Source organism: Triturus cristatus, chromosome 7 (assembly GCF_964204655.1).
Source record: "Triturus cristatus chromosome 7, aTriCri1.1, whole genome shotgun sequence".
Taxonomy (NCBI): Eukaryota; Metazoa; Chordata; class Amphibia; order Caudata; family Salamandridae; genus Triturus; species Triturus cristatus.
Genome location: NC_140590.1, coordinates 303,190,709 through 303,214,825, shown reverse-complemented (window position 1 = coordinate 303,214,825; position 24,117 = coordinate 303,190,709). Strand labels below are relative to the sequence as shown.

Sequence of the window (24,117 nt, the reverse complement as noted above, 5' to 3'; positions counted from 1 at the left end):
TGTGTAAGCCAACACATCGCTGATTTCAATTTACTTGACGATTTCCAATCTGGGTTCAGGCCTGGGCATAGCACTGAAACCACTATTCTTCACATCGTAGACGATGCTCTTCTAGCCCTGGACCAAGGCAAAACCTGTCTCTTGATCCTTCTGGATCTCTCCTCAGCTTTCGACACAGTCAACCATGAGAAACTTCTTGAACGCCTTGAACACAGGATGGGCCTCGGAGGTACCGTCATCAAATGGTTCTGTTCCTACCTCCAGGACCGCACCCAGAGATTCTTAGTCAACAACAACCTATCTGCTCCTTCCTCAATCTGTATCGGTGTCCCTCAAGGCTCTACTCTGTCCCTACCCTCTTTAATCTCTACCCTGACCCACTAGCTGAAATTCTTCGCACGGCTAACATCTCCTTCCACATGTACACTGAGATATACATCAAAATCTCTTCTCTTGAGGAGAATACCTATCTGTATGATGCCCTGAATCTGATTGTTCAATGGCTTGCCAACAGCCAACTCAAATTGAATGCCCATAAAACGGAGTTCCTGATTATCTCTCCCCTCCCCCTCACCCTCCCAAAAAAATCCAATGACATCCCTGAATGGATTAACTCGATCACAGCACTCAACTGCACGCCAACATAGTGGATTCTGCCAAATCGCTTAGGATAACCTTGGATTGAAACCTGAATATGCGTGAACACACCAATTCGATGGCCAAAACTGCCAGGTTCCATCTGAGCTACTTGAGAAAACTAAAACCCTTTCTTGATACTGCCGACCTAAAAACCGCAGTTCAGGCGTTAGTTATCTCCAAAATTGAATACGGCTGCTCTATCCTATATGGCCTACCAAAGACTTCGACCGCCCCGCTAAAAGCTTGCCTCAACGCAGCAGCAAGACTCTTATCTGGCTCAAAAATATTTGACGTCATTTCACCACATCTGAAGGCCTTGAACTGGCTTCCTCTTGAAGGCAGAATCCCTCCCAAGGCGGCCAGCATCACTCACAAAGCCTTGTACACGAACACCCCGAAGTATCTCGCCCAGAAAAGTGTGATATCTGGGAGAACCAGAAACTCTCGGTCCACCAGAGACCGTGTCCTCTAGCCACTCCGCTTCCGCAATGTAAAATCATATAACCGAGCGTTCTCTGGGGCCGCACCAAGAATCTGGAACTCGCTACCTCCCTCCATCAGAAGAATTCCTACTTTGTCACGCTTCAAAAAGGAAGCGAAAACCTTCCTAATGAGCAAATCCCTCCAATAACTCTCGGTTATTGTGCATTCCGCCTTTTCATGCCCTATGTTTTTGTGCATAATCTAGTGTATTGTTTGTCCCTCTCCATGTATTAATAGTTCCCCTTGTTTTATTTCTGGCATGTGGCTCGCTGATTTTGGTACTGTACTGTTTATTGTATATAGCTCTGACATTTGCCCTACTGTAGTCAATTCCCTAACCCCACCCTTGTATTCTGCCTATGCATATACTGTATGCAACGTGTGTATCCCTGTAAAGCGCTCTGATACCCTAACGGGTCATGTTCGCGCTATATAAAACCTTAAATAAATAAATAAATAAATTGAGGAGTGGAGTGAGAATAGATGCTTTGTGTATGCAGATACCTACTTGTTTAAATGCCAATTATAAACAATGCGAGATCTGGTTTTAGTGCTCTCTGGAATTCAAGATGGTTGTCAATTTCCCTTATGCTCGCCAGTTGAGCATTTCCTATCTTAGGGCCTGATTAAGAGTTTAGCGGTTCTGGAGCAGGCCACCAAGCTAGCGCCCTACTCCAGGACCGCGAAACTATACCACCGGCTGCCCGCCAAATTAAGAGTAATCTCGTGGTCTGGCAGGCGGTCCTTTGGCGTTTCAACGGCAGTGTGGGAACGCCAAAGCCCATCCCTGCACGGACTGTCAAGTCCATGCCACGTATTAAAGGGGGTGACTGCACAGAGGGGGGCATAACATGTGCCCCCTGCATGTACACCCTGGTCCCAAGGCAACAGGGGGCCCTGTAGGGCACCCTTTGTTTCCTCTCCACCACAGTTTTCATGGTTGGCTTATTGCAATGAAAACCGTGGCGGAAAGAAAACTCACAATATGCTTGGCGGTGCCGCAGTGGCATCGCCAAGCATACTGCATCCTCAAGACTGCCGCAACACCGCCAGGGATCTCTGATTCCTGCAAGTTGCGGTGGTCCCAAGGCCATCCGACTGTCCAGCTTGTAATAGGGAGGTCGAACCACCAGTGCAGCACTACCCCCACTGCCACCTTGGCTACCGCGGTTCGTCGGACCGCCGCAGTTATTTTTAGGCCCTTAGTCATAACTGAAATGGAGTGTTCCCTGTACAAGATTTGTTGAATGGAGGGACAACCAGGAGTGGGATCAGTCTACTAATAACTGGCCTAGCTTAGTTTGGGGGGTAGGTACACATTTCTAGCTGAAGTAAGCGGATCTGTGGATGACAAAATGAGCTGTGCAAATTGCTTTGAAAGAGAGTAGATGAAATGCTGCAGATCCATGAGCTTCTTCAACCCGACATGATGCATATTGGCAAATTTGGAGAGATTTGTAACCTGCCTTTCATTTTCAATAAGCATAACTGAGGATGTACACACTAGTCGTCAGAGCCATCTCTCTTATGTTGACCAGTGTATCATCAACATAGGTCTTGCACCTAACTGGAAAATCTCGGAATATTTAAATTAGAGTGGCTAGAGAGGCTAAAAAGAGGTTGAACTAGAGAGGCCAATGCCCGTCAAGTGTCACACATCCGGGATTTGGGACTAAGGCAGTGTTCACTAAATTATGGGTTGCAATCCACTAGTGGGTCGCCTGCTGAATTTGGTGGGTCCCGAAAGTCCGAGCAGAAAAATAAAGATTCCTTTAAATTCTGGGCCTGATTCACAAAGAGCCGCTGCAGTCGTGGCGGAGGCTCCACAGTCACAGAGGAATCTCCGCTATGAGAACTACAGTGCAGAGCCTCCACCACAACTGCGGGGCCTCCGCCATTGCTGCAGAGCCTCCACCACAACTGCAGGGCCTCCGCCTTGGCTGCAGAGCCTCCCACCACGGCTGCAGAGGCTCTGCCACGGTTGCAGAGGCTCCGCCACGGCTGCAGAGGCTCCACCACGGCTGCAGAGGCTCCCACCAGAGCTGCAGAGTCTCCCACCAGAGCTGCAGAGTCTCCCTCAAGGCTGCAGAGGCTCCACCACGGCTGCAGAGGCTCCACCATGGCTGCAGAGGCTCTGCCACGGCTGCTGAGGCTCCGCCATGGCTGTAGAGGCTCCACCACGGCTGCAGAGGCTCCGCCACAGCTGCAGAGGCTCCGCCACGGCTGCAGAGGCTTCCACCACTGCCGCAGAGTCTCCCACCACAGCTGCAGAGTCTCCCCCACGGCTGCAGAGGCTCCACCACGGCTGCAGAGGCTCCACCACGGCTGCAGAGGCTCTGCCACGGCTGCAGAGCCTTCACCACAACTGTGAGGACTCCGCCACGGCTGCAGAGCCTCCCACCACAGCTGCAGAGTCTCTGCCACCGCTGCAAAGGCTCCACCACAGCTGTAAAGGCTCCACCACGGCTGCAAAGCCACAACGGCTGCAGAGGCTCCCACCACAGCTGCAGAGTCTCCGCCACAGCTACAGAGGCTCTGCCACGGCTGCAGAGGCTCTGCCATGGGTCACAATTTCTTATGCTTAGTCCCACTCCCTGGGGCACATGGGGCCAATGAAGAGACTGTTTAGGGTCCTGTGTTCGAGTGGTCCTATTTTCTTGTGTACCGAAGATTCTGATTCGATTGAAGCTTGGCCTTCTTCCCCAGGCAAGCAGTGTGATTGGTGATGCCGCCAGGGAATCTGCCCACCTCCTCCAGAGACCGGTGATGGTGCTCTGAGCACTGATGTCAAAGGCCATAGTCATGGAAGGCCAGGCTAAGGGGCACACAAGAGTAGTACCCAAATTCAAAAGTTGATTCCATGCAGACTTATTACCAGCTGAAGGGTAAAAGGCCCCCGTGCCACAGGGGCTGCAGGGTCCTGCATTGCACCACTGCTTTCTTCACAAGTGCTGAGGCCACTAGTCTGCCATTAAGCAAAAGGAGAGTGCACCATCAGAAACTACACATTAATGTACAAGGTGACCATAGCAGCAAAGAGTGGAGTGTTCTCGAAGAAGAAATGCAGAAACAGGGTCTTGTAACAAATCAGTTGGCTTAAGGTTAATACTGGTAATAGTTATGTCATCAGTAGAGATAGGTGACCGTTCGTATCACAGAGTCATTAGAGGGAAGAGTAGTGTATGACACATTTGGGATGGCACTCTTCGCTCGCAATCTCTCACCTCCCTTACCCTTCTGTTTTCTTACCTGCCCTTGTGTGTCATGGTGAAGCGCTTGCTGGGCCTGATCTCCACTCCATTCTTCAGCCACTTCCCAGTTACCTTCTCATCAGACACTTCACACTTGAAGACAGCTTGCTCAGTTGCCTTGACCGTCAGGTCAGCAATGTCTTGGAGAACTTCTAGTTGCTTCTCTGTATGGGAGAAATTGGGCAAAAACAAATGAGGAAGGAGGAAGCCTAATATTGTATTTTATTTCTCCAATATTTTCGGAGATGCAGAGCTGTTGCAATGTTGTCTTGTCCTTTACTTTTGTTTCTTTAACTACATTGTGGATCTGTCATATCCAGGGATTGGGAGAGAGTGAATATTAGCTTAACATCACATATCATTGCTGGTGTCTTCAAAGAAACAGTGGTATCAACAGTGCTGGAAGAATGTGTAGGGGTGTGGGCACATTCTAACCTCTTGTGCAAAGTGGGTTGATGAAGGAGCATGAGTTAGACATAGGCCTTGCCCACTGACCCATGGAGAGTAATGTAAATCCATGTATACATTAGGGACAAGAAAGGTCACTATCTGGGTGTATGTTGATTGAGATCACTTGCAGCCTATTTACACCAACTTCTTATATCTGGTTTTGTTCTGTTTTTATTAATCAATTACTTCTAAATTATTGCACATGGAAAGTAGGAGTCAGTTATGAGTCCCTTCTTCTTGCCAAAAATAAATGCAGTTTTGATGAACTCAATGTACTGCTTGAGTCTTTCTTTTTCGCTTGCCTATTCACATTGGTGTTTGGTCCCTGATCTGTGCAACAGAATTGTGCATCTTGCCACCAAGTATCTGGGCAGAGATACCCTAAGGGCTTTGTTCGGACAAAGCTGCATTGACCTAAGTGTACCTATTGATCCAAAACTGCACCAGTATGTGCCAGATGCAGGAGCTCTTCGAGTTGTGCATCAGCCCCTCGATGAAATGAATACTGTTGAGGTCAGCGATATCTAGAGCATGCGATATCTGAGCAAGTGCAAAAAGCTGCAAAGTTGACCCAAGGCGCATGGTAGGCAGGAAAAACAGACCTCACTCACAGGTATCATGCACTTCCCACACGGCCATCATAACAACTGTCAAGTGACCATTGAGTTCTCCTGTGGGAGCGGGCTAAACTAAACATGAAACTGTTTTTGTACCCAGATGTCCACCTACAGATGTCTTTGTTGTCAGGTGCAGCAAACTGCTATTGTTCAAAGTGTGATCCTTTGTCCTAGGCTCAAGTTTGAAACTGAACACAACATGAATGACACCTCCACTGGCCCTGACATAAAACTGATGTCAGCTTGCACACTGCTAACTAGATGATATTAGACCTAGCACACTGTGGGCAAACTTTGCAAATAATCACCTGCAAAATCTTTCTGGGTTTGGTTTTGGTTTTACCAGAGAAGGGAAGGCTAGAAATGTTAGCTGCAATCCCTAAAAACAAAACACGTTATAAACTTTAAAAAATCTCTCTTTTGTTTGTTTTTCCAGACTTGCTTCCTCTCCTTGTATTGTTCTCCATCTAGGGTTGCGCTATACAAGTTCCACTGCATACATACAGCAAAACCTTAATAGTCATTTAGGGTTGTAGCAGAGCATGTGAATCAGTAGAACTTAGGAGCTTACAAGCCCCACCAATATCGCAGTTTCCCTGCCTCATGTAGAGATGAGAAACTGTAGGATTTCCAGCAGCGGAGCCACTGCTGAATCTACCAGTGGAAATTATTGACCTGGTGCCAATTCACCTCATGCCTGCAAGCTAATTGTGTTTGTGGCCCTGCGCTATAGTGATGGTCAAGGTGTCCCAATTAGTGTGGCGTGACCATCACTAGATTGCCCTGCCTGGAACTGGCCTGGCAGTCCCAGCCTGGGGCGGCTCCTCTGCAATGGCGGAGGAGATCCGCCTCACTGGCTCAGAGCCAGTTCACCGCAATAGGGCCAGAAAATGAAATGCAGCTGAGTGAGGGAGAAAATTGAAAGCAGACTAAACATACAATGGGGATAAAAGGGCAAAAAGCCATAAGTAAAAGAAGGGGCTTATATTATGAGAAAGTTATGACAACGAAAGTTAGTTGGATCAAAAATATTGGAGCTGCTTCAGGAGGAACACCTCAAAACACTACACATGGGTTGACCTTATTGACATAAAAGTAGAGATGACACCAGTAACAAATAAAAACCAAGCCTCACAATTCTCCACATAAGTTGGCATTGTTGCTGTACCTTCCACAATCAGCTCCCCTTCACACTGGCCGCCATTGGTCATGACCTTGTACAGCCCAGTGTCTTCCTTGGTAGCCTCATTGATAATCAGGATGTGTTTCTTTCCATCCTTCTTGAAGCGGTACTTGAAGGTCTCCTCGCGGGTCAGCTCCACCCCGTCTTTCATCCTGTGGGTGCGTAGCGCGTGGCAGAGGGGGAGGAGGACAACAAGAGCAGAAGGTACAAGACATCGTGAGGGAGTGATACCATAGGTCTTGTCTATATTGGATACATGCTCTGTAGTAGCCAAGCACCAGATATATAGAGAGCGGGGGGAAAGGTTACTACAGTAAACTACGCTCATTCACACATTTATCAAAATACTAGTTTTTCATATATCCAGACTTTTACCATAGGAAAAATGCTGCTTACATTACTGTGCCTGGTCTCACTACACAACATAACACGAATGTATAAAAGTGACTATGGTTTTGGAGCGTAACCACTAAGAAAATCCAACCCCAACACAAACTTGCAATCAACTCACTACAGACAACTTCTACCACAGGCCATCAACTCGTTCACTATAAGCTACGTTTGGGCTTTAATAAGTTATTCAACAAAATTCTATAGCCCTTAACACTAGAGACTATTCTTTCAATCTCACGTTATATAAGACTGCAAATAAATAAAATAAATTAACAGGCAATTGATTCTCCCACCCTAGTCAAGACTAAAAAGTCATGTCCTTTGGCACATGCACTTATACGCATGAACACCAAAACATCTTCTTTAATCGTGCCCAGTTTAGTTCCACTAACTGACATAAACCATTTAGAAGCTTAACACGCTCTGTACTGGCTGCCCATAACCAAACAATAGTCCCTCCACTTTCATTGATGCCTTCCCACATCTGCATGAAAGGGCAGCCACATAAAGAATGTGCTACAGGGCCATGACAATGGGTGTTAGTGCAATACAGATGTGCATAACATAGTGGAAATCTAAGATTACCACACAAACATTGCACTCTGTGGTGTTAACTCTACAGTATTATCATAAATATACTGCGCCAAACCTAGAGCGTAACCTTAAAACTATTGCAACATATTGCATCAAGTGCACATCACTACAATAATGTATTCTGCTTTAGATCGGTCGCGTTACAATAGGAAGGCTGCACTAACCTATGGTCAATTCTGTGTTGCTACATAAATACTGCACTATGCAATTTCAACCCTACAGAGAAATACTGCTGTACTTCATCAACTCTACAGCATTTTTATAAGATTGCAGCACTGTGCAGTGCACCATATCTGCATTAATAGGTGAATGCTTTAATATACTATGCAGTTCGACTTAATACTGATTTATCACGCCAAGCACAGTCTCAAAAGTACTAGAGCCGCACAACTTACGACATGAGCTGTGCACCCTCCTAAGGGACTAGAGAATCACAAATTATCACAGGACCTGTGCCCCCTCCTAACGGTGTAGAGCGCCACAACTTACCACAGGACCTGTGCCCCCTCCTAAAGGTGTAGAGCGCCACAACTTACCACAGGACCTGTGCCCCCTTCTGAAGGTGAGGAGCAGCACAACTTACCACAGGATCTGTGCCCCCTCCCAAAAGTGTAGAGAGGCACAACTTACCACATGACCTTTGCCCCCTACCAAAGGTGTAGAGAGGCACAACTTACCACATGACCTGTGTCCCCTCCTAAAGGACTAGAGCGCCACAACTTACCACATGACCTGTGCCCCCTCCTCCGACACTTCCACCTCCAACTCCACCTTGTCTCCCACAAACATCTGCTGGTCCTCCAGGGGCCGTACAACTGTGACCGGGGGTTCTGTGCACGAGAAATGAACAGCGCAAGTTTAGGATGTGTATACCAGTACATCTCAACTCCTCAGAGAGCATGGATGACTTCATGGTGAGGGTGTAATGGAGTGATGAACTCTGCATGGATGTGTGTTCCTGAACGCATGCAAACCATGGAGTGACTAGGAGGAAGTTTTGGTATGAGAGTATGAGAAAATTATGGTGTGAGAATAAAGAAGTTGTGTGTGTATGATAAGCTAAAATGTTAATTTGAGGAAACCATGTTGTGTGTGTGCGGTGAGGGAAGCACTGTATGAATGTGATGCAGTTATGTGAGAATGAGGAAGAACAAAAGTTACTTACCTGTAAACTGTGGTTCTCCAGTATTGGTGTCTTTCATAGATTCACATGCTTGAATATTCCCCGTCGTCAAAGTGGGAGTCCCACGGTACATAACATAGCAATGTAGTAATAACATAAGCCTAATAGGCATAAAAGAAAGTAAAACCATAGAGTTTTTATGGATAGACAGCTTGTCACATCTATAACATATTACTATCATTATGTTTTAGTCCAAAATCCAGCCAATCAGGCGTCCGCACCCTCTAGAACCCTCTCCCCAGAGGCTCAGGCCCTCAGATTTTCATAGCACAAGTGTGACATAAAAGTCAAATACATGATGGGAGCCTCTGAGGGGAGGTGGGTGGGTCGCATGTGAATCTATGAAAGACACCAATACTGGAGAACCACAGTTTACAGGTAAGCAACTTTTGTTCTTCTCCAGTATTGGGGTGTCTTTCATAGATTCACATGCTTGAATAAAAGTAGTGAGCAGTGATATCAGAAAAATACAAGGTACATAAGAATCAAAGCAATAGCAATACCCAGTGCAAAAAACTATAGTCATATAAAATATTATATATATATATATTCACTGAAAAAACCATAGGTTTCACACATGTTATAGTTAGCGGAAATTTTACTGATAAAAAACCAGTGAAATTCCCCCGTTATAGTTAGTGCAGGCAACTATAACTCACGCGACCGCAATCCTCTGCTGATGCTAATACTGTATTTAGACACTTATTTGCCCATGTCTTCTTCTATACATTTTTAGCTATACATATATTACAAATATTTTTTTTTCATAAAGACACATATGTCATCAGCAGAAGATTGCGGTCGCGTGAGTTATAGTTGCCTGCACTAACTATAACGGGGGAATTTCACTGGTTTTTTATCAGTAAAATTTCCGCTAACTATAACATGTGTGAAACCTATGGTTTTTTCAGTGAATTTGCAAGGTTTTTTAAATGCTAATTCCTAACTATAACGTGTGTGAAACCTATGGTTTTTTCAGTGAATTTGTACGGTTTTTTAAATGCTAAGTTACTTTACGCCATTCGTGGCGTGCGCGCCCACTTAACGCAGTTCGTTCCGTGCGCGCACGGTGCGCTTCGCGCACCGTGCGCGCACAGTAAGCACGCGGTGCGCTTCGCGCACCGCGCGCCCACTTTACGCAGTTAGTGCCGTGCACGCACGTTACGCTAGATGGGCCATGTACGCACGATGCGCTTCGCGCACCGTGCGCACATGGAGGACATATGATGCACTTCGTTTTGAAAGGTAATATTTTAATTTTTCGTAACGGCTGAACAGAATTACTTGAAATTTGGCAGAGAGGTAGTCCTCAGGTCAAGGAAGTGCCTTTTGTAGGTTTGGTGTAAATCTGTTCAGTAGATTCTGAGAAAATAGCCTTTAAATCAATATATATATCTGAGCCAGCTTACGGTGCGCTTACGGTGCGCTTACCGTACGCGTACGGTGACGTGCGCGAGCGCGATTCTGATTGGCCCTTAGATCTTAGTAAACATTCGAATCGGTCGAAACCAGGAAGCCGCGGCCGCCATTTTCTCTCTCGCACTCTGACAGGGGGTTCAAAAACAAAGTCCAAAAACATGTAAAGGGGCTGTTTAAACAGCTCCCAAGCACCTAGCCATGTCGAGGGAGTCCCCAACGATCCCCCAAGTGAAAAAAGGCAATTTTAATTTTTTCGAAAATTTCGCCGATTACGCTTACCGTACGCATACGGTAAGAAAAACAAACAAAAAAAAAAATATCCACATTCTCCCCACCCCGTGTGCAAAAGGTGCCCGAAGGGCAACTTTTGTGCATCGCTTATTAACATTGAACCTAACATATATTTTACCTTTCACAGCGATGCTCATCATATGTCCTCCATGTGCGCACGGTGCGCGAAGCGCATCGTGCGTTCATGGCCCATGTAGCGTAACGTGGGCACGCGGTGCGCGAAGCGCACCGCGTGCTCACTGTGCGCGCACGGTGCGCGAAGCGCACCGTGCGCGCACGGAACGAACTGCGTTAAGTGGGCGCGCACGCCACAAATGGCGTAAAGTAACTTAGCATTTAAAAAAACGTACAAATTCACTGAAAAAACCATAGGTTTCACACACGTTATAGTTAGGAATTAGCATTTAAAAAACCTTGCAAATTCACTGAAAAAACCATAGGTTTCACACATGTTATAGTTAGCTGGACATTTTACTGATAAAAAACCAATGAAATTCCCCCGTTATAGTTACTGTAGGCAACTATAACTCACGCGACCGTAATCCTCTGCTGATGACATATGTGCCTTTATGAAAAAAAAATATTTGTAATATATGTATAGCTAAAATTTAATGGAAGAAGACATGGGCAAATAAGTGTCTAAATACAGTATTAGCATCAGCAGAGGATTACGGTCGCGTGAGTTATAGTTGCCTACAGTAACTATAACGGGGGAATTTCATTGGTTTTTTATCAGTAAAATGTCCAGCTAACTATAACATGTGTGAAACCTATGGTTTTTTCAGTGAATATATATATAAATACATAATAAATCTATCTTGTATAAAGGAGGAGGGAAGCATCAGAGGCTCATCTTTATTTAAAAAGATTACGAAGGACTGCCTGTCCCACAGCCGTGTCCGTGTTGTCTGCAGCATCCACACAGTAGTGTCTCGTAAAGGTGTGTCTGCTGGACAATGTTGCAGCTCTGCAGATGTATTGAAGAGGTACCCCAGCAAATAGCGCAGTAGAAGAAGAAACCTTTCTGGTGGAATGCGCTAGAACGTTTGATGCAAGTAGTTTTCCCGCTTGTTGATGGCAAAAGGCAATAGTAGAAGATATCCAGCGTACTATAGTTTGTTTGGTGACCGGATGACCCTTTCGCATCCGTCCGTAAGCCACAAAGAGTTGATCATTCTTACGAATAGTAGCTGTTCTCTGAAGGTAAAATTTAAGACATCTTTTGACATCCAAAGAATGAAGCGTTTTCTCTGCGGGAGTTTGAGGATTTGGAAAAAATGTTTTTAAAACAATCGGCTCATTGAGGTGGAAATCCGATGGAACCTTGGGGATAAAAGCCGGATTGGTGCGGAGCAGGACAGAGTCTTTAGTAAATTGGAGAAAAGGTGGTTTAGTAGTAAACGCCTGCAAGTCACTAACCCGGCGGGAGGAAGTCAGAGCCAGGAGTAGAGAAGTCTTCCAAGTAACATATTTGAGACTGACTTTATGGATTGGCTCAAATGGTGGCTTCATGAGCTGTGCCAATACAATGTTTAGATGCCAAGGTGGAGGTGGCCGACGTACCGGAGGAAACATTTGAAAAAGACCATTGAAAATTTGTTGAATTACTCTTGTCGGAATCGTGAGATTGCTGCTAGGAAAACCTTAAGGGTAGAGTATGAGAGGCCTGATTTCGCTAGGTGCAAAAAAAAAAGGCAAAAGTTGTTCTGGCTTGGAATGTATAGGATGTACTTGAGCTTCAATGCACCATAGACAGAATCTTTTCCATTTGAGTTTATATGTTTTCACCATTAAAGGGGCTCTAGCCTTAGCCAAGACTTCTCTGCAATCAAAAGAAATGTCCAAAATTACAAACTCATAGTGTTCAGGTTCCAAGCCGCTAAATGAAGAGATGCAGGATCGGGATGACAGATTTGGCCGCGTTCCATGGTCAAAAGATTCGGAAGAGGGCGAAGAATGATCGGGTCGCACTGAGACAGGAGCAGTAGTTCCGTGAACCAGATTTGTCGAGGCCACCGGGGGGCTATAAGAATAATGTGACAGGGTTCTTTCCTCATTTTCCGCAGAACCTTGGGGACTAGAGGTATTGGTGGAAAAGCGTAGGCATATATTTTTGACCAGTTCATCAAAAAGGCATTCCCGCATGACTTTGGTTGGGGAAGCCAACTTGCGTAGAACAGGCATTTGCGGTTCAGATATGTTGCGAACAGATCCAGATTTGGGGGACCCCATAGTTGAAAAATGTGATCCAGAATGGGTTGGTGTAATTCCCATTCGTGATTGGTCGTGCATGATCTGCTTAGGGAATCCACCAGATTGTTCGACGCTCCCGGAACATGAACTGCTGTGAGGACGATGTGATGTTGAATCGCCCAATTCCAAATTTGTTGAGCCTGAAGGGACAACAAGACGGACCTTGTGCCTCCCTGTTTGTTGATGTGGTGTGTACGGATCAACACCGTGCTTCCCTGAATGATGGTTCGGAACGCCTTCAGAGCCAGAAAAATGGCCAGTGACTCTAAAAGAAATGTGTCTTGTCTTTTGTTGAACGGACCACTTGCCTTTTACGGTCTGTCCTTGTAAGTGGGCGCCCCAACCCTCTAGAGATGCATCGGTCGTGAGGGTGAATAGTGGAGTGTCCGCCTCAAACGGACGTCCTGATGAGATATTTTCTTCGTGAGTCCACCTTAAAGGAACTCTTTTTAGTCGATGTGTGACTCTGACTAAGTCGCTGACAGTTGCTGAGACTTGAGCCCACTGTTTGTCCAATTCTTCCTGGACAGGTCTCATTTTCAAGCGGGACTAGAGGAATGCACGAGGACAACATCCCTAGGAAAGATTTCAACTGTCGGACAGAAACGAACTCTTTTAGATGGATAGAAGTCGCTAGATTGCGAAGACGTTGACGCCTTCCGTGCGACACAAAAGCTTTCCCTTGCCTGGTATCTAGAATGGCTCCCAAGAACAGTCTGTAATGAGCTGGAAGAAACTGAGATTTTCCCATGTTTAATGTGAGGCCCAGAGATTGGAAGAGGGACCTGCATAACAGAGTTTGTTTGGACGCTGTTTCGAACAACTTTGCCTTCAGTAGGCAGTCGTCTAAGTATGGAAAGATTTGCACTCCTTGAAGACGAAGGTAAGCTGCCACCGGTGCAAGGACCTTTGTAAACACTCGGGGAGCAGAACGAAGGCCGAATGGCAGAACTTTGAATTGGAAATCCTTTCCGGCCACTCTGAATCTGAGAAGTTTTCTGTGTCTCGGCAGTATGGGAAGATGAAAATAAGCATCTTGAAGATCTAACGTTGTCATAAACTCTCCTTGGGATAGAAAAGGGAGTACGTCTTGAAGAGACAACATACGAAAAGTTTGTGTCTTGATGTACTTGTTTAGAGCACGTAGATCCAAAATGGGACGCCATTCTCCTGACTTTTTCTGTATGAGGAAAAATCTTGAATAGAACCCCCTGCCCTTCTGTAGTTTTGGCACCACTTCCATCGCGCCCTTTCTCAATATAATTTTCAGCTGATTCAAGAGTTCTTTTAGGTGAGCAGGAGGGGGACCTCTTGGTGGAGTATTGGGAGGAATCTTTACGAATTCCAATGCATGTCCCCTGCGCACAATATCTAGAACCCATTGATCGGTAGTAATTTGTGACCATTTGGAGTAGAAGTGGGAGATTCGACCTCCAAGTTTTGAAAAAGCGGGAGGATCTGGCGACGGTGTGTGGTGAGAGTCATTGTTTCTCGGAGGAATCCTTCCCTCTATAAGAGGATTTTCCTCTGTATTGCCTGTAGTTGGAAGAATGTTGTTGCCTGTATGACTGTTGATTCTGGGAGGAGTAGCGGTTCTGAATTTGTCTGTACTGATTCGAATTTCCTCGAAAGGAAGAAGAGGAACCACGACCTCTTGCACTACGAAAAAGCTGTTTTTTTAATTGTAACGACCCAAGAGCACGAGCAGTGTCAGTGTCCTTTTTAATTGTTTGAAGGGCATCGTCTATATGCTGGCCAAACAATGATTCACCGTCGTAAGGCATGTCCAGTATTTTTGTTTGTACCTCCTGACGAAAAGACGTGGCCCGTAACCAGCCCTGACGCCTGAGGACTGCTGCACCAGCTAAAAGACGGAAGCCAGTAGAGGATACATCAATGGCGCAATCTATAATTTCCGAGGAAATCCTTTCTCCCTCTTGGAGAATCTTTAAAGCCTCTGGCCTAGATGCCTCAGAGATAAGGTCTATTAGAGATGAAATGCCTGACCACATTTGGCGGTCGTAACGGCCCAGGATCGCCAAAGAATTTGCCGCCTGTACTGTAGTTGCCGCCTTAGTAGAAAATTTCTTTCCTATACCATCCAGGCGTCGACCTTCTTGATCTGGTGGTGCAGACAAAGGAGACGATGGGTTTCTGGATCGACGCTGAGCTGCCTGAGTAATGATGGAATCAGGCTTTGTTTGCGAAATTAAACAAGCAGGAGAATTTGGAGGGGCTTTGTATTTTTTATCTATCCTAGGAAGGATAGCTGGAATGGAGTTAGGAGTCTGCACCAGCTTGAGGCCTTCTTGCCATATGAAATCGATAATTGGAATACAACGGACCTGCTTTTGAGGTTGATCCTTAAAATCATATAGGAAACAATCCTCCTCCCTGGTGGTCATAGGAAGGTGGAATCTTTTAGCTGCTCTTTCAATGAGCAAATGAAAACCACCAATGTCAACCGGTGGAGAATCCAAAGGAGCTGGACCAGCAGAAGATGGCGTTTGTATTTGATAGTTGTCCCATTCAGAAATAAAGGAACCGTCATCCAGCTCACCTTCTTCTTTGTCACCCTCATCATCCTGCTCCTCGACAACATCTTCTTCTATGATTTGAGGAACTGCAAGATGTTGCACTCTTGTCGCCAACGTAGGTGTGAGCACTGTTTCCTTATTTGAAAAAGGTTGCGGAGGTATCTGCGGCGTAGGTGAAGTCTGCACAGAACGTGGAAAGCGGCGGTTGTAATCATACAACATATATTGAAGGTTGGAAATAAGACTTAACGGCAGTTTTGCCATAGGAAGTTCTGGAGCTGGGTGTGTGTCACAAGTAGAGAAATCTCTTGTAAGTCGTCATCATCATCATCTGACTCCTGACATCTTATTAAAAGTTCAGAGGGACTGCGCGCAGCCCGAAATCTATCATCCTTGGATTCCTCATCATCAGATGAAAATAGCACCTCTGGAGGCTGAGAAGGAGCTTTAATTGGCATCAGAATATCCAACGAGGAATGTCATCGTTGAAGCAAAGAGCTTGAAGCCCTTAGTGGCATCATATCTTGAGATGGAGTCGTAGCCGTAGTTGCTGATGATGAAAGTCGTCGCTGAGCCACCGTTGACGACGAAGCCACCGTCGATGACGAAGCCACTGTCGACAACGAAGCCACCGTCGATGACGAAGCCACCGTCGACGACGAAGCTACCGTCGACGACGAAGCCACCGTCGACAACGAAGCCACCGTCGACGATGAAGCTACCGTCGACGACGAAGCCACCGTCGACGATGAAGCTACCGTCGACGCCGAAGCCATCGTCGTCGACGTATGCTTCTTTCTATGCTTGCTTGCCTTCGACGACGAAGTTAAAGGCAGTGTAGATGAAATGGGTCTCACCTTAACAGATACCAACGCCGACGGTGAAGATGCCGACGACAGGATCATAGCCGGCTTCATGGACATAGAGGTCGAAGTCGTCGACGTAGATGCGACGACGGCAGCTCTCGTCGAAGGAGGAAGCGTTGATGAGCTCATCGACGAGAGGGGCAGTTTCTGAGGTAAAAACTGCACAGATGGAGTCTTTGACACCTGAGAATCAGATCTCGGGGGCGTAAAGGATTCAGATAGACTCCTGGGGGGGGGAAATCACTCCTTTTGAAATAGAAGGTTGGGTAGTGGGCTTATCTACATGATGTTTCTTCACCACCTTAGGTCATGGAGAAACCTTCTGAGAGTCACTTGTTCTCTTCAAGGAGGGAGCAGTTTTGATTGAAGACACACTCCACATCTGAAAGAGGATTTTCTGAAGTCTTCAACTTCTGTAGCCACAGAAGGAGACGCCCTTCTCTGTCCTTTAAAGTTTTTGGAGAAAAGGTTCTACAAATTTTGCAATCCTTTACCTGATGTTCAGGATATAAGCAATAAATACATTTCTTGTGAGGGTCTTCAGAATGAAGCCTCAGTTTACCACAACTTCCACAAGTTCTGAAGAGGGATTTCTTGGATGTAGACATCATAGAAAAAATCTTCTGAGGAGATATGAAAAGAAAAACTGAGCAAGCTCAGGGAGACTCCCTTCACACGACGTGCGGTAGAAAATCTGAGGGCCTGAGCCTCTGGGGAGAGGGTTCTAGAGGGTGTGGACGCCTGATTGGCTGGATTTTGGACTAAAATATAATGACAGTAATATGTTATAGATGTGACAAACTGTCTATCCATAAAAACTCTATGGTTTTACTTTCTTTTATGCCTATTAGGCTTATGTTATTACTACATTGCTATGTTATGTACCGTGGGACTCCCACTTTGACGACGGGGAATATTCAAGCATGTGAATCTATGAAAGACACCCCAATACTGGAAAACTAAGAATGTGGGTATGTGAAAGCCATGATGGGAGTACAATACATTTAAGGTTAAAGTATGAGTACGTCATGGTGTAAGTTGAGGCGGTCATGATAAGAGCATAAGTCATGCTGTAGGTATGAAGAACATCATGATATATAATGAAGTTACTGTGAGACTAAGGAGTTGAGGATGTGTGTATGTGGCAGCCATGATGCAAGTACGATACATTCATACTTACAATATGAGTAAATCATGGCGGGCGCTTGAGGACCTCATGGTCAATCTGTATATGAGGGCATTTGATTGTGAGTATCATGAAGTCACAATTTCTGTAATACGTCCTCACAGGGTGAGCATGTCTCAGTCACACTGGGTGCCTGAGGAAGGCGTGGCAATGGTAGGAGAAAGTCGGGATGTATGGCAGGAGGGTGCTAAGTCAGTTGAGCTGGAGTAAAATCAGTTGTATTTAGGGTGTTTGACTCTGAAAGGCTAGTTAAGCTGAGGCAGAGACAAGCATAAGTCAGGAGAGTGCCAGGCAGGTATGATGGGGAGGAATCAGTCATATGTGAGGCTGGTGCTTCCAAAGGGCCAGTGGGATTAGGGAAGGGTTATTTGGTGCTTCCACAAGTCTGGAGGGCTGGAGCCTGGGCGTAATACTATGCTACGCTTGCGGAGCGTGGGTAGTTTGCGCTACTATGCACTACGCGAATTGCACGTAGCACAGTGAAAAAACGCGTAGCGTAGCTGGCATTTTTTGCTAGCTCGCGGTCCTCAACGTCAAGTTGGCGACCGCGAGCAAGCACAATCAACATCCCGGGAAGACTTTTTCTTTGTTCGCGATCAGCAACATCAAGTTGCCGATCGCGGGCGTGGAAAATAAACCTCCCGGCGAGATTCTCAACGCGGGGAGGTCAGGTTTCTCATTACGAGTGGTCGCGTATGCTCGCAACCGCTCGCGATGAGAAACTACCCTTCCGCATTGAGAAAGCTGCCGCTCGAGTACAAATCTACTCGAGCGGCAGAAAACGACCGTTTGCACTGTGCAAGATGCCGTTTGCAATGACTGGACAAGCATCCGGCACTGTGCAATCAGTGCGAACAGCATTTCCCTACCACACTATGCAGTTCGCGTAGCGTGCGTAGTGCGAAGTGCATTTCGCGCAGCAACGCGTAGCGCTACTACGCAAACTACGCCCAGGGTTACAGATGTGTGCGGGATGAGGAGGGCAGGGAGAGGGCCGGACATATATGAGACCAGTTTGCATGAAAGGCTGGTAGGTCTTTGGGGCAGAGGAAGTCAGTCACTTCCTATAATGGTGCCAGAGCTGCAGGGCTGGAGCAGAGTTGGTCATATCACAGACTATTTCCAGGTCTGTAGGGGTGGAGGGGAGCCAGTCATATGACAATGTTGCCTTGAAACGATGTTGCTGTAGAGCTTGTTATATGTAGAGGTGGACAAACTATGCAAGGCTCGAGAATGGTTTGGGCTGAATGTTGAGTTCTGGCTTGGGTCTTCTCACATGTGGACTAAAGACCGTCAAAAAAGCCAAGCCAGTCATGCCAGTCACTGTTTTTACTCCTCTCTAGCTGTTTTAGAAGACAAAAACTACCAGAGAGAGTACCACGTAGTACATGAAAAATAAAAAGGTGGGTTTCTGCAACCAAACTGATGTGCAGTTCGGCAAGTGTCTCACTGATCCCTGTAACAAGAGAGCAAGCCATGTGGGAAGTTAGAGTCCTCTAAAACTTGCTACTGAATGTAATTGCCAGCATTGATTATTATTTATTTATTATTATTATTAGTATCTTATTAGGTTCCGGTACTCCTTTGTATCCTTATTGTTTGTTAAGGGGGGTGGTGTGTGTATAAAAGAAGGGTGTTTTGTGTTTGCATTTAAAGGAGGGGGATGTGTTGTGGGCTTGCCTTGGGCTCGTGCACTGTTAACATTTGTATGTCTTCTGTATTCTGAGAATATTGGGGAGATTTTACTGTGGGCAGTTTATCGCTGGCACAGTACCTTATGCAAAGACTTGTCAGCTCTGGAGCATTCCATCTCCTCTCTAACCAAGCGCTCAATGGCAGAATCCACGCCCGGCCACCAAAATTACTTTTTTACAACAGACTTGATAGTCTAATACCGAAATGGCCCTTTTGACATAACTGCAGAATGCTATTCCTTAAACTCAAAGGAGTCCGCTCTTAAAACCATACCACCATCATATGATCATTCAGGTCGTATCTCCCAAAAGGGTTTACCCTTATCCAACAAATTTCTTTTCTTTGGCCACTGACCCCCTATGAAACATAATTTCTTGCAATAACATGTCATTATTATACTCCTTCCCCCAATTCTCCTTCTTAACTCCAGGGAAACCGCCATCGGGTATCAAAGCAACATGGCAATCATCCCACTTCTCATCCTCGCATTCTTCAAGTTGAGCTGGCATACGGGATAACCAATCAGCGGCCACGTTATCCCTGCCTGGCATGTAAACCCTTTTATAGACAAAATCCTGCATCCGCTTAGAATTACGAACAATACTGGGAATGTTGAGGGGAGTCTACTGTGTGAAGTTTATCGCTGGCTCGGTACCTTATGGATCGTGTTGCCCTCGCTCTGTACTTTAGGAAGTAAAGAGACTTCTACCAAATCGGATGAGTGTAATCTCTACATCATGTTTGGTCAAATAGTCAATACCGTTGCTCCGTATAAAACAACATTCACCATATGTACAGTGTCCATGACATGCTCACTCACGTGGGAGTCTTGTCAGGGCTCTGGGTGCGGGGAAATTGTCACGTTTAAAACTATTACGTTTAACAGATAAAAATGCAAGTGAAACAGGAGTTTAAGAAATACCTTGTTTTCATCTGAGAGAGTCTGAATGACAAATTTACATGGTGTTTGCTGTATCAGTTACATGGTGAATGTTTTCATGGCGAGACTCGTGCTCTAGTTCTTAGTACCAACCGAGACCCCTGGCTCAGCTCTTTACCTCTCTATGATTTTCTGACGTGCCCACCTCTAGTCGTATGTCACATTGTGCCCAATAGCAGGGCAGGGACAGAGCTAGTCAGATAATAGAATGACACTGGGATAGGAAGCCCCGGGCAAAGCCAGCCATATGTCTGAACAATATTTCTGAAAGTCTTTGTAGGGCTGAGGAAATCAGTCATATGTCAGATTAGTACATCGGAAAGCTAGTAAAGCAGAGGGACAGTCAGTCATATGTCAGATTAGTACATCGGAAAGCTAGTAAAGCAGAGGGACAGTCAGTCATATGTCAGACCAGTGCCTCTGCAAGTTCATCAGAGCGGGGCAAGAGTGAATCCCTTGTTAGGTTTCTGAGGGTTCCCAAATCTGAATCTCTTCTTTCCCATGGGGACTTTTTCTTCGAACCGAGGCTACTCTCCTCCCTATACCTTCATGGTCAGAGGCTAGACAGTGGTACTGTATGACTGCCCCGTCCTATGCTCATGGCCTGTTAGTGGGGCTGCCAGTCTCCATCATGGAGGAAGCAGTGGTGTAATCAAAGAAAATGCCATTCTTTACCCTTGACAAAGAGCTGCGTGATGCACTTGTCCTCGCCGATGATGCACTCGTACTCTGCGTCATCAGACAGGTTGGTCTTGTTGATGGTCAAGATGCGCTTCAGACCCACATTCTCAAAGATGTACCTGGGAAGAAGGCAAAGGTAAGATTATGTGTCAAGACTTCAATTATAAGCAATTGATTTCACCTGATATTGGGAAATGCCAATATTTGAGGTTGGGATTCCTCAAAATCAGACACAAAAAACACCGGATTAAAAAATGTAAATCTCTTTGTGCATAAACAGCAACTCTGCAGTCCGACCCTTAGCAGAAAGGGCACGGTTCAAACAGGTGAACCAGTTTTTAGTCCACTATCACTCCCAGGGCCTTATTTAAAGTTTTGGAAATGGGATACTCCATCAAGAAATGTGCCAAATGGCCTGTCCACCGTATTATGAGTGCGTTATAGCCTATGGTACTTGTGTTAGAGTGGACAAGGATCTCCACCACATTTGACAAAGTATCCCATCTGCCAATCTCTGAACAAGCCCTTAGTACCAAACACAGCAAAGCAAATGAGACATAAGAAGGTCAAAATTAGAAGGTTTTTCAATTCTGGGAAACCCTATTGATCTTGGTGATATCTTTACATGGTTAATGTAGCACAACAATTGATAAGTATGGCGTCACCAACACCCCCCCATGCCCACCCTGGGTGTTATGCTTCATCATCGACCATCTTATCATGCCACTGTATTCTCTAGTGGCGGGTCGGCTTCACCAATGAGATAATTGAGAGCCAATATGGATGATGGTTGGGGGGATCCACACAAAAGAAACAGAGATTAAAAATCGCAGGAACCCTCACTAAGAGGATACCTTTATTAAATTGTGAGGGTAACAGGATGATTAAAAATTTGAGCAATGCCTAGGAGTCACCATCACTAGCATCTAGTAGGTCGACAGGTTTAAGCCAAATGACCCCACGGGGGGTCCTCAGCTTTCTTCAGGACCAGGGATCCCTATTCTCTAGATTCTTGGATCATACATCATATACTTAAAGCTGGCAAACATACACACAGTACCCATTGGTATAGGTCTGTTCTGCTAAATGAAGCTGCACTTAGTCAGTTGTGAGGAGACTAGACGCCGCATAGGTGAATCTGCAGGGTGCAACCTTTGACGAATGTGTGACTACAAGGCCCTCGTTTACCTCCTCCATGAGGTTTTCCATATTTTAGTACAGGGAGAGCTTCGAATACACATTGAATAAGTGTAGCTCCATCTTGTTAACCTCACAGTTTAATAAAGGTAGGCCCTTAGTGAGGAATCCTGGGATTTGCAATCACTGTTTCTTTTGTGTGGATCTCACCCCAACCTTAATTTATATAGGCTCCCATTAATCTCATTGGTGAAGCCACACAGTACACTTTACAGGGATGGAATTACAAAGGGCTAAAAGGAGGACTACTCAAGAACAGACAGCCTTGAGGAAGTCGCGACGAAACACGTGTTGGCTTTGTGGCTAAGAACAATAACAACCCAACAGCAGTTTGAAAGAATAAAAAAAGACAACTGAGAACATTTCAACATATCTGAATGGACTTCATACATGTTATATTGGCGTGTGCTAGAGGCTAAGATTAAATGTTCACACAATATATAGGGTTCAACTCAGCTCTCCTCGTCATTTCCTTTGAGTATCCAGGCCACTGATTAACTCCCAGAGCTCGCTGTGGTCCTTTGATTGAGAAGGGTCTTCCATTGTTGTTGTGGTGCAGAGGGGTCATGACACTGCAGGTAGTATGAGGCAAGAGGAGAAGAGCACCAGAGGTGGAAATGGAGAAGGAAGTCTGGCCGGTCATATCACCTCGTCAACGTCCTCATCATCAGCACAGCTGTAGATGTTCCATGGCATACCAGGCAGTTTGGCTCCCAATGGCTAGATTTTTTAGGAAAGTCTGCAGCTATCTATATAGGAAATTGTGACACAGCTAACGTCTTACAGGACTCTCAGAGTGAAGACAACAAAAGAGGAGAATGGCTACAAAAAAGTCATGAGGCTTCTGGCACTCTCCTGCGAAAGGCTTAACAAAGATGCTTACCGAACCCAAACCAAGCCCCACAGAGCACACTCACTTTGCACTTGGGCGGAGCTCTGTCCCATTCTTAAACCACTTGATTTGCAGGTCCGGGTTGCTGACTTCAATGAACATTTTGATTTTTTGGCCCTTGTCCACCTGGTAGCAGTCTTCAAGTTTCTTTGAGATAGCTGGAATGGAAATACCAACGCCCATCAGGTACGGAAAGGAGACTTGAGTACAGAAACAACTTCCCTTTCAGACACTCCTAGCCTCTCACGGGTAACTTTCTGTGAGTCACATAAGATTCCCCTGGCTGCAGTTTTTATGTTCCGGAAACCCCGCTGCATGTAGTGTTTTGACAGAACAGACATTGCTACTGGGATGGAGCAGCACTGAATATGCAGAATGTGTGGCTCGATAGTGTGTTTGAGTGACAGGATGAAAAACACTGCACTCTTGTATGATGCATGCAGGTCCCTGCAGTGCCCTGCGAGCAGTTCCCTGCAAGTGCACCGCTGGGATGGTCATGCTGCCATTTTGTCTTTTTCACAGTGGGCTGCAATCCAAAGGGCTAATAGTAATTTCAGAGCAGAATGGGCTGCCATGGCTCAACCAAGCGCCTATGGCCCCTTTCTACTCATGGCCTCTTGCAATGTGGGGCAGGTCTGAACTTTTTTGCCAGGGATGATTTTAATTTCCACAACGATGCTGCTGCAGTGCCAGGAAAAGGTAATATATTTAGGCATTAAAACTAACAGGTGTATATAAAATGTCCTATAACCACTCTTTATAGCACTGGGAGATGAGCTCTGTGTCTGAGCAGTACATTCCAACGTGCAGGGTTAAATGAAAACATTAAAAATGGAGGCATTTGTGATGGCTAACACTCAGATTCCCAAATGACTATCATTTGGACTTAAGTGCTGTCTTGAGCGCTGATACAAAATTTGAATGGCACGTTCACTAAGCAATGGCTGAAGGGGATTGACAGAAAGCCCCTTTCTATTGTGTATGTATTATTTACATATTATTTGCAAAGGACCTAACAAGACAGTTACAGCTGTTCTTCATGCCAGAGCTAAAATGGTGCTACACAGGGAAATTAAATGTGACGTTTCGGAGAGACCAGAGATGAAATTATTTGTTTGATGCTCCAAATTTATATAGTGTGATCGGCTCCACAGGAAAGCACGGAATAAATTATTTCAGGGACAAGAATCCTCACCCACCAAGGTTGCATGCTTCATTTTAGGATTCTGTCCCACGGTAGGCTGGAGTTGCAATGCCTAGCGGGCCCTTTAACGGGTGCTCTTTAAATAGGATCTTGTCACTGTCCATATTAAGTGCTCGTGTGTCACTGATAATAGTGGGATGGATTAGAGAATTAAAACTGTCTA

General features: G+C 45.7%; 1 protein-coding gene across 2 annotated transcripts in view; it reads right to left on the bottom strand.

Annotated features, from left to right (window-relative positions):
* MYBPC2 (myosin binding protein C2) overlaps positions 1–24,117 on the bottom strand; it is a 256,681-nt gene that overhangs the window by 123,786 nt on the left and 108,778 nt on the right. For both annotated transcript variants that reach the window (XM_085616340.1, XM_085616341.1), the window contains 5 exons: positions 22,776–22,908; positions 20,656–20,780; positions 8,335–8,440; positions 6,609–6,775; positions 4,372–4,537 (listed from right to left, as the gene is read on the bottom strand). In XM_085616340.1, the coding sequence (XP_085472466.1) occupies positions 4,372–4,537; positions 6,609–6,775; positions 8,335–8,440; positions 20,656–20,780; positions 22,776–22,908 (697 nt within the window). The remainder of the gene's footprint in view (positions 1–4,371; positions 4,538–6,608; positions 6,776–8,334; positions 8,441–20,655; positions 20,781–22,775; positions 22,909–24,117) is intronic.